Here is a 10,878-nt window from a genome sequence, read left to right as displayed (position 1 = left end):
ATAAGATTGGCTTTATGATAGGTATTATTGTAAGTAAGATGGTTGTTATAGGCATAGAAAGGCGTAGAAACCTGAAATTAATGCAGCCTGGAAACTGGGAATGGGTTATAGTTATTTAGGCAATTAATATAGAAGGCTGGGCAATCTAGCTATTTATTGTAGTTGCGGGCTAATATTATCTTGCTAGCTGGTATTAGGAAAGTAACCTCCCGGGCAATTAGGCTATTATAATAACTTAAAATGGCTAGACTAATAATAAGATAGGTCTTAAGTAGCTTAAGCACTTTAACTAGCATATAAAGAATCAATTAACTAGTTGCTATTATCTTCTCATCCTCAATAGGCATAAAAGTCACCACTTCGTTAACTTTAAGAAATATTATAAAGAGAACGATATTATTATACTTTGCATGCTGTCTTATTCATCTCATCTACTCTAGCCTCTTGATATCGGGTATTTTGGGCTGCTTAAAATAGCCTATAGTCGAGTAATTGAGAAATTGATTAGATGCTCTATAACCTACGTTTTGAAGATCGAGTTCTTTCTAGCCTTCTACGCTGCCTATGCAGCTGCTATAATAAGGAGTAATATTGAAGGAGGTTTTCGAGGGGCTGGACTTGTTCCCTTGAACCCAGAAAATATCATATTGAAGCTTGATGTGCAGCTACAGACTCCAATACTAGCTATAGAGGAGGTCAGCCTCCCTAACCCTTAGGTCTCAAAAACCCCAAAGATTGTACTTAAGGCTAGCTCTCAGTCTGAATACCTCGAAAGACGAATGAGAAGGCATCAAAGCAGCTCTCCAGCATCAATTCTTAAGGCGCTTAAGTCACTTTTAAAGGAAATAAAGGCAATAATACATCAGAATGCCCTATTAAAAGCCGAGGTCCAGATCCTTCGACAGGCGAATGAGACTCTTAGCAAGCGGCGCAGAGCGAAAAGAACCCGCCTACGTAAAGGAGGGAAGATAACTATAGATAAGGGGAGGGATGAGATGGATTAGAGAGATGTTGATGTGCAGGTAGTGGCTGAATCATCGAGAAGTGGTGGTCGACGGAGGTCGGCGATGTCGAGGGAAAGGCGTTGTAGAACTTGTGGAAAGGCAGGTTATAATGCAAGGACCTGTCAGGCTGTTATTGAGACCTCTGGAGAAGAGTATAGCAATTAGTTTTAATTGATTTAAGGCGTTGTTATGCTTTTATTGAAGTTTTCATCTTAAAGGGTATGGAAAAGTATGTTATATACTTGGATGTATTGCATGCTTATTAAGTATGTTATATTAATCTTTATTAGTAGAAAGATAGATAATATAGGAAAATTAGACTGTCTTTTTAATATCCTATTAAATTTATTTTTACTTCTTAGATAGTATAGTTAGTAAAAATAAAAAGAAAATAGAAGAAATTAATAAGAATTAGCAATAGAATAAAAATATAAAAAAAAAATCACTAAAAATAGAAAGATATAAAAAAAGTAATAAAAATATAATAATTAATAGAATAGAATATAGAAAAAAATAAGATATATATAGAGAGAAAAGTTAAAGAGACCTAAGCTAAAGTTATAAACCTAAAAATAAATAAATAAACCTAGCATACTAAATAAAGTAATAATAATAATAACAGTTTCCCCTACTATATAGCACAGAGTCGGTAAATTTTCAGACCTATAATACCCATCACTGGAGATAGTAACTTATAGAGGGGGGATAATTATAATAAGAATACTAAGCCTTACAGCCAACACCCTATTACATACCTATATCCAGTACAAGAAGGGATTAGCCCTGCCTTATCTTAGTATACTAGAATGCTAACCTAGACACGCGGCCCTCTGCAAAACCTAACCGCACAGCCTACCTCAACAAGCCCGGGGCCAGCCCTCAGGGTTTTGCCGTAGTATCTATATAATCTCGGCCTGCCGACCAGAGACTGAAACAAGGCAAGCTTTAGTCTCTGTCTCAATTGACTACTACCTTACTCTCGCCTGGCTACTTCGTACCTCTTCATTGACCTTATTACAGATAAGGCTAGTGACTTGGATTCTTTATCAGGAGGCTCTGGGATATGCGCCTTTATATTCGCAGGTATGTAGTGTTATTGTAGGCTTGTTAAAATCCATAGGCGATAGTAAGCCTTTGGGCAAGAATTGGATTGATGGCTTTAAACGTCGTAACCCTTCCATCAAGGCCAAAATAGGTTGTAGAATAGAGGCATTTAGATTCAATAGTTTTACTCCTAGAGCTATTAATTGGTATTTTGACATTCTCGAGAAGGAGTATGTCTGGGTTAAGCCAGAACTCACTCAGAATGTCGACGAAGGCGGTATTATGGCAGGCTTTGGTAATATCCTCGGCCTTATATATTATATCACGAAGCTGAATGTTATAGGACTCTATGGGCTTGTTTTGGGTAGTTCAGCAACTAAGAGGGCTTATCTCAAGAGCGATCAAGGCCGTGGTTGGACGACTTTCATTGAGGCTATCTCAGTGACTGGAGAACTCCTTAATCCCGCTATTATATTCAAAGGCAAAGACCTCCAAGCTCAGTTGTTCCTTAAGGAGTTCAAAAGCATCGCGAATTGGCATTATGTGTGCTCTGACAACGGTTGGACCGATAACGATATAGGGGTAAGGTGGCTAAAAGACGTCTACCTACCCCAAATAATACCACTCCTTTCCGACGAGTCAGATGCGCGATTGCTAATATTAGATGGCCACAAAAGTCACCCCTCTGTAAGTACCAGCCTTATTGCGAGATTTATAGCTTTACAGAATCATTGGGGATGGGTCAAGTGACTGATTTTGTTGCATAAGACGAGTTCATGACTACGTGCTTTTGCAATAACGTTTACTTGTGCTTCCTGCCAGTGCACACCTCTCATGGCCTCAAGCCTCTCGATAATGGTGTTTTCAATGCCTCTAAGGCTGCATATCGAAAAGGACTAGCTAAATTGAGTGCTCTAACGGACTCAACTCCAGTGGATAAAATCAACTTTATATGTTGCTATGCCAAGGCTAGAAAGCAAGGCATGACTAAAAAAAATATTCAATCAGTCTGGAGAGTCACAGGGAACTGGATTATCAATCGCAATAAGGCTCTAACACATCCAGGAGTTCAGCGGGATAGGGAGCGGACCCCAGAGGACGCTTTGCTAAGCTCTGATCCCTTAACCCCAAGCACCAGTCGGCAACTCCACCGGTTAGCTAGGCCAGAGCCTTCAAGCCTCAAGAGGACGTTCCAGAAAATATCTGGGGCCTTCCAGCGTAAGGAGATCGAGTTGGTGTTGAAGGACCAAAGAATTCAACAACTGGAAGCTGCTTTGGAGCGTTCGAAGGCCAAGAAGCGAAAGAAGGTCCCTAATCCTAATAAGAGGTTTATGCAACTCTCTGATATACTGGGAAGCGATCAAAGCGTTGAAAAAATCGATCTCGATATATTACAAGAAATTGTGGTTGCACTAAGTGACCTTGAAGAGGAGGAGGAAGAGGAGGCTGAAGAGCTGAAGATTCACCCGATTCTACACCAGTGCATACTCGCTCTGGGCTCCAAATTCGAAAACCAGTAGGCCTGCGCCATTAAGCAGTGAAACTATCACCGAATTCTATTTCTTTTATATTTTAGTAAGCGCGAATAGCTTCAATTCTGTGGTGGAAGTTTGTAAATGGCGGAGGCCCATTTTGGCTGTCCCATTGGGGGGTGTCCCAGCGGGGAGTGGGGTATGGTAGGTTTATGTACCATAAGGAGGGTAAGTTTAGACGGTATTGTGTTGAACCACACTGACATCCTGGGGCACTATGACCGGAGCCCTAGCTAGCTTGGCAGGGAGACATATAAGGGCTTGATCCCTCGCAGCCATTGATGGAAGGGACATCGATTTTAGGTCTTGCAAGCTTTGTCTTCGATTTTGAGCCTCAGTGCCACTTGCCTCCACGCCCAGCAATTCTATTCTTTTCTCCCCAAATTTTGATGTCTACTATTGCTAGGGATATGATCACATTCTATTAAATTTTTCCCTTATTTTTAGATGATCTGGTTATCAGGTTATTCCGGTTGGAAGATCTGATTTTGACCAGATTACGATAAGCTGTTATCTTAGCTACCCTACAAGCTGTGTGGGTGGGTGTGGTTGTTTTGGTCTATTAAGGCAAGTTCCCCCTTTTTAGTATGAATGCTCGACTTTTTTCCATAATAATCTATAGCCCTCTCTTCCTCCAGTCTAATGCCTGATTGGGTCTTGTACTTGTAAGTCCGTGTATGTCGACCCAGCCTTTGACCCTAACCGTAAAATTCGGTTCCTGGCCCTTCTTTTTAGCTTGGCGGATCTGCCGTTCCTGCGCCTGGTGGAGATTCTGCCTAGCAACTTTGATAGAGTCCGCAATTCGCTTGGCATACTGCTGGGAATCCTCCCTCAACAAGCGTTCAGCTTTTGTTTTGCAGCCCTCAAGGTCGGTTCTCTTATCCCAGTCGAGTTGGGATCGGGGCAAGTGGCCGAGTAACAGTCTCACCAGTTCCATTTGGTGCATGAGCCACCTGCCTCTAAGTTTCCTGGCATAGGGAGTTAGGGTGGGAATAAAATCGACCGAGAACGCTGCATGGAATTAATGACGGTAGTGATGAGTTTCATACTCATTGCACTTTCGATTGATCTAATTTTCATGTTGATGTGCTCAGTGTCGGCAGCGTCCTGGGCAGAAAACCCGTGGAGCTGCCTCCGAATCCACGAACCACAAGGCCAACCCTATCCCAAATTCCACCATTGATGCATCGCGAAGGGCCATATTTCCGTACATCGCGTAGCCCTGTTCTACCGAATCGATCCATTTTCGATTCGACATTCGTAAGACTTGGCATCGAATGAATCTATCGATTCGATTCGTTCGATGTCTGACCCTGGTAGCCGCAGAATAGAACACTTGCTAAAACACCGAATCAGGAAGCAGAGACTAAGTTAGAGTGGTCAATCTCCCAGAAGGGCCGATTTGAAAGGAATGATATGACCCTCTTGACATTTTTAAAATAATGAAATGGAAACTCCATGTTGAATGGAGTCTCTGCGTCCGTCCTACCCTCTCCAAACTCCCGTACTATCAATTACTCTACCATGTTATACCGAATATCTTCTTTCAGCGACACAAAAACTCTACGACTAGCTCTCGATCACATGTCGCATAACTTTAGAACAAATCGTACGACGGCCACGTGACACCGCCGATAAAGCTGTCGATGACGCCGCGCAGCTCGGAGCTGTAGCCGTCGAGCTTGTTACCAGAGTTGTAGTTCATAACGACAGCGAAGGCGAGACCGGTGCCGTCCGTTCGCTGGGAGAAGAAGGAGCTGGTGCCGCCGAAGGCGCCGTTGTGGCCCCGCCATCCAGCAGGGGCGCCTTTAGTCGCGCCGCCGTTGACGATCCACCCTTTGGCGTAACCTCCGTTGCTGTGACTTCCCGGGGTCCACATCTCCGTCTCTGTGGCGGTCGGGAGGATGTCTGAGCGGCCGGCCAGCCCGTCGACACGGGTGTACCACCTGGCCAGGTCGGGCATGGTGGCGACCCAGCCGCCGAAACTGTCGAACTCGTGGATGTGGAACGAGCCCGTCACACCCAAGGGATAGTAGGTGACCTCTCTCGGCAGCGAGCCCGCGTTGCTGGCTAGCTGCATTCCCGCTGCGCCGGACGGGCCGAGGATCTGATTGCGTACGTATGTCTCGTAGTCGGGAGCGCCGCCCAAGTCGGCCACCAGCCGGCCCAGAATCAGGAAACCGAAGTTGGAGTACACGTTTTGCGTGCCCACCGGGTAAGCCAGTGGCACAGTGGCGATGATCTTGCTGACGGCTTGGGCCGGCGTCATGGTAATTAGGTCGACCTCCGGGTCGTGCACCCCGCTGAAGCCGGCCTGGTGCTCGAGCAGGTTCTGCACTGTCATGTCCGCGATCCCTGGCGGGTACTGGCGCTTGCCGTTGACAAGCGGCATCTGGCCGGCATACTTGTCGCCCGTGATGGATCCGGGGCCGAACACCTTGTCGGTGAGCTTGAACTTGCCGGCGTCCCGGAGCTTCATTATGGCTGACGAGGTGATCGACTTGGAGATGCTCATGATGCGGAACCGGCTTTTTGGCGTTACAATGGTATTAGAAGCCTGGTTCGCCATGCCGTAGCCCTTGGCGAAAACCAGCCTGTCGTTCTGAGTGACTGCGAGAGACAGGCCCGGGATATTGTATTTGCTCATATAGGAGCTGACGCCGGCATCGATGTTAGATAGGTCGGAGCCTTTCATGACGGGGTTCTCCCACAGGGCCGCATAGTGGCCAGCGTTATTGTAGCCGCTGATAACCTTGAGCCGGAAACCCTGGTAATAATTGTTGTCGAACTGGGCCTGATATTGGTCGCTAGTCATACCGTGGTGTGCCACCCATGGACCGCTGCTGGACTTGTCCCAGATTGCAACGTAGAAGTCGGTCCCTGCAACCTCATATCCGTTCACCAGGACTAGACGATAACCTTGGTCGCTGTACGTATTGAACCAACTTTGATAGTCGCTGCTTGTCATGCCGTGTCGAGCCACCCACGAGATTCCATCGTTCGTCTTCCGCCAGATGGCAGCATAGCGAGCGTCATTACTAACAGAATACCCACTGACGTGGACGAGTCGGTAACCATCCTTCGCGTAGCGGTCAAAAGCGACTTGGTAGTCGGAGCTGGTCATGCCATGTCTGGCCACCCAGGGACTAGTCGGTGACTTATCCCATATGGCGGCATAATAATCGACGCCCGCTACTGTGTAACCATTCACGAGCACCAGGTTAAAACCTTGGGAAGTGTACTGATCGAACGCCTGTTGGTACTGCTGCGAAGTCAAGCCGTGTCTGGCGACCCATGCGGGGCTCGACTTCTTCTCGAAGATTGCGGCAAAGTGCGGGATGTCATTCAGAGCGTATCCACTGACCCAATTCAGACAATAACCCTTGCTGGTGAGATTGTTGAAGAGTTGCTGATAGTCCGTGGCTGTCAGACCGTGCCTAGCCTCCCAGGGGTTGATCTGTGCCTGGACAGCGAGGAGAAATGCCGTCAGGCAGACAAAGAGAGAATGGATGATATGCATCGTTCAATACAAGAGACTCGATTAAGGCGCTGTTGCGTTCGGAAGGACTTGGGTTTGTCTCCAAACTAACGGGGCTGGATGGCGCTTTGGCATACTTATAGATTCCTCCGAGAGCCAGATGCCCTTAGAAATCCGCCTTGAATGGGGATTTCAGGGTGCTGGGTCTAGGACTTTGTCCTCCGGGGTGGTGTTAATTGAGGCCGGATTTGGACGGAGATGATTTGAAGAATGTGGCTCCTAGTCAGATGGCGCACAACGCAGCTGACGAGAATTCGGCGATGCTCCCCTTAGCCACCAATTAAACCTAGGGCTGTTCGCGTCAAATGGCCATTTCCCAGCTGTCGGGCGTTAGGGCTGAGGTGAAAACCACGAAATGGTTTGCTGCCTGGATGGCGCTCCAAGTCTATCGACGCTCAGCCCCGTCTTGCTGACGCGTGACCCACGTGTTTGTAATTCTGTGACACCTTGGGACCAGTTCTAGGCCTTGCAAGGCGTTCCACCCGGCGCGCAAGGAAGTAATCATTTGCGGTCTATATATATATAGCAACCGTACCGACCCCTGAACCGGCTGAACCAGTTGAAAGATTCTTCGTCCCCATGATTCCTGCCACACCTCGCTTGGCATGACCATGTCAGCGTTGCCCTGACCCGTCGGTCTCTCCGTGCTGTTAGCCCGCCAGACCTGCACGACAAGAGTTAGTCTTGTGATCATTGATCTATGCCTCAGCTCTGGCGACCTCCTTTAACAATTCTTCCGGTCAAGGGTGGGAGCTGCTGATAGTAAGGTATACTCTCTACTCCACACCTCCCCAACATACAGTTTACACCAACACCCTAGGGACAGATAACACAACTACTATACAAGGTAAAAGGGGCTTGGACCCCAGTCTTTCAGGGATGATAGAAGAATGGAGGCAATATTTTCGTAGGAGCCGTCCCTGTTCCCTTGGTATGCTCTTAGAGTAAGCCCGAAGCGGTTGCTGTTGAATGCCTCAGCCAACAGGCACCGTGGCACCACCTCGGCGAAGCCTCCCATAACGATCTTAGCGGCTATGTGTGGCTGACAGGTCATCATGCAAGACCTTGCGGAAGGGATTTGGATCCGCTGAGGGCTGAGTCCCCCTGACGTCACGAGAGAGATGATGAGAGCACTGAGGAAAGAAGAGGTGAGAGAAGCAGTGATGCTGTCCTGGTCTCATCAGCGAGCTCGCAGAGTCTTGGTGGTCGGTAAAGCGGGAAAAGGCCATGTCCTTGGTGTGACTCCCCAATGATCTTGTCCAAGTGCCGAATCTCATCACAGCATACCCATATGAAGCTGGTGAGAACAGGACTGTATCGCAGCCGGAGAAATTTCCAACGCCGGCACCTTGCCAGCAAATTCGTTTGCATGTTATCGGTCGTCGGCTGCTTGAAGACCATATGGAATAGTTGTGAGGTCACATCTTTGTCGGCATTGGGAAGCTTGACCTTACTGCCGGCGTGACCGGCGCGGATGAGCGCAGCCTCTAGAAGTTCGATATGATTCGTCGTCATGATAAGAATTCGGCCCTCGTGTGATGACACCCCGTCAAGAGCGTCAGACCCGACCTTGGGATTGGCTTTTCCTAGCAGGGTCCGCATCGGGATGACCAGCGAACAGAACACGAGATGGGTGTAGTCACGCAATAGTTATCCTCTGGGAAGTTATCCAATGTTTAGCATTCGTTCATCCACGCCTAAGAAAGCCAGAAAAGACGCAATGCTTTGCGCGGGCTATGCACGTATTAGGCTTATTTAAACTTGAACGCCAAGGCATCCTCACAAAAGTGCTCAAGGGGCTGATGCTGTGATCCTCATTCCGGATGTGGTCGCGACCATTCAACCAATCCATATCTAGATCCACCAGCAGCTTGATGGTGGGTTGCACACCTACCGCCATCCTGCGACAACCTCACCCTCAATGCATATGGAGCACAAGTTCCCGCAGATCAAGCCGCTTCCTTTCGCCAAGGTTTTCCGCAAAGCCGATGCCAACGCAATCGACTTGATTGCGCAACTGCTCGAGTGCACCCCGACGGAGAGACAAGGAGCCATCGATACTATAGTATATCCCTTCTTCGACGAGCTGAGGGACCCCAGTACTAAGTTATCTAACTCGCGATACAATACCGGGCAAGTGCGTGAGCTCCCTCCGCTATTCGATTTCACGCGACACGGTAAGTTTGGATTGCACGGGAATATACGCTTGGGATTGGAGGGTGGCTAACCTTAATGAACAGAGCTTTCAATCCGTCCCAGCCTCAACCCACGGCTGGTTCTGCCTCATATCAGACCTATTCTGGCTTCGAAGGGGCTCGATATTGACAACTTGACGCCACTAACCAGGCAGGAGATGTTAGCCAAGGCAGTCTCAGTCCAAGCTGATGTCCCTGCATCGGCTTCCCCGAAGTCTGCCTCGCCCGTGCGTAATATATAAGCTCAGACTTTATACATCCCCTTACATACAGGAGGAAGCAATAAGGTATTTGAAGGGAGTTTATGCCAGTGAGATAGCTGTAGTTCTCGAGTTAGTTATTCTCATTCTGGTATTGCCTGAGTCATCCCTTATTACCCAGCATCCCTTCCTCTGCGTTCTCTCTGTTCTATGGCGTTATAATTCCTTGTGGTGTCTACTGTTAGTGGCCAGGATAAGTAGTATAAATAAGCTGGGTTTCCCGGCGAGGGTCCTGCAAATTATCAACGAGCAGTCTGTCCGGACCAGCTATATAAGTATACTAGCTGACTCCTAAATAAAAGCCAGATATCTACAAAGCTCCCTAATACCCTCCACGTTCGTGTATGCTGTGAGAGCTGGTGCTTATCCCTTCACTCCTCTTGTTACTATATTTTTAATATGCTATTTCCCTTCAGACTGCTTTGTAATCTCCTCGAGAGACTCAAGAGAAACTCCAGGAGGTTATCGAGTATCAACAGGGTCCAGGAACGTAATATGCTTACTATCCTTGCCTGGTTTAATAAATATAATACAATTATTCCACGGCGAGGCCCAGAAGCTATTATATTCTCGTTATATCTCTTTTCCGAATACAGACTAGATATGGTCTTCGGCCTGTAATAGCAATAACTGGAAGGGATTATATAATATATATAGTATCTTAGACTATTCTGAATAAAGAATCTTTAAGATAGAAAATTAGTAGTAGTTTAGATTTTGCATCCTCTATTAAGTATATAATAGCTATAATAAATAGTAAATTCAGAGCTAGCTTAGAGGTAATTCTAAAAGAACTTAATAATATTCTTAATTAGATTGCAATCTTATTATTATTCTTATCTACTAGCTTATAGGAAAGAGTTATAATAAAGTATAGCTAATTAACTTATATAAATAACTTACTTTTAAAAATATTCTAAGTTCTGTAGAGTTTTAAGATTAAATAGATAATTTGTATTATATTAAAGAATTATAGTAAGGTTTATATTTTAGAGATATTAATAATAAGCAGATTTTATTTCTTCTAGTTAACTTTTTTTATTTTTAAAAATTTAATTCCAGCTGCTATAAAACTTTTAAATAACTTAATTATTTAGTATATATTTATCCAGCTAGCTATAAATACTTATAATAAGCTGAAGAAAGTTACTAGTAGGAAACTTAAGCTATAAGCTAGAATAATAACTATATATATAACCTATAAAAAAGAAAAATATTAGATATTATAGCTAATTAGCCGGGCTAAGATAAATAAATATAAAAAGTAAGTATAATAAAAAATATTATTAAATCTATATTAATTTA

General features: G+C 45.7%; 4 protein-coding genes across 4 annotated transcripts; 1 reads left to right on the top strand and 3 right to left on the bottom strand.

Annotated features, from left to right (window-relative positions):
* Window positions 1-4,196: 4,196 nt before the first annotated feature.
* Window positions 4,197-4,517, bottom strand: BGZ61DRAFT_550744 (uncharacterized protein; the record flags this gene model as incomplete). Its single annotated transcript, XM_046255479.1, has 1 exon — window positions 4,197-4,517. The coding sequence occupies one exon, from the start codon at window positions 4,515-4,517 to the stop codon at window positions 4,197-4,199; it is 321 nt and encodes a 106-aa protein (XP_046092906.1).
* A 660-nt stretch (window positions 4,518-5,177) lies between these two features.
* Window positions 5,178-7,100, bottom strand: BGZ61DRAFT_542595 (beta-lactamase/transpeptidase-like protein; the record flags this gene model as incomplete). The annotated part of the gene is made up of 1 exon (XM_046255212.1): window positions 5,178-7,100. The coding sequence occupies one exon, from the start codon at window positions 7,098-7,100 to the stop codon at window positions 5,178-5,180; it is 1,923 nt and encodes a 640-aa protein (XP_046092905.1).
* Window positions 7,101-8,510: 1,410 nt separating this feature from the next.
* On the bottom strand, window positions 8,511-8,678 carry BGZ61DRAFT_312822 (uncharacterized protein; the record flags this gene model as incomplete). The annotated part of the gene is made up of 1 exon (XM_046238833.1): window positions 8,511-8,678. A coding segment is annotated over one exon (168 nt), but the record flags the coding sequence as incomplete, so codon positions are not given.
* A 361-nt stretch (window positions 8,679-9,039) lies between these two features.
* Window positions 9,040-9,555, top strand: BGZ61DRAFT_376784 (uncharacterized protein; the record flags this gene model as incomplete). The annotated part of the gene is made up of 2 exons (XM_046242544.1): window positions 9,040-9,295; window positions 9,359-9,555. 2 exons carry the CDS (start codon window positions 9,040-9,042, stop codon window positions 9,553-9,555), a joined length of 453 nt encoding a protein of 150 aa, XP_046092903.1.
* Window positions 9,556-10,878: the final 1,323 nt, after the last annotated feature.

The sequence above is a fragment of the Ilyonectria robusta genome (genome assembly GCF_021365365.1).
Source record: "Ilyonectria robusta strain PMI_751 chromosome Unknown BGZ61scaffold_162, whole genome shotgun sequence".
NCBI lineage: Eukaryota > Fungi > Ascomycota > Sordariomycetes > Hypocreales > Nectriaceae > Ilyonectria > Ilyonectria robusta.
This window is presented reverse-complemented; position numbering and strand designations above follow the sequence as displayed.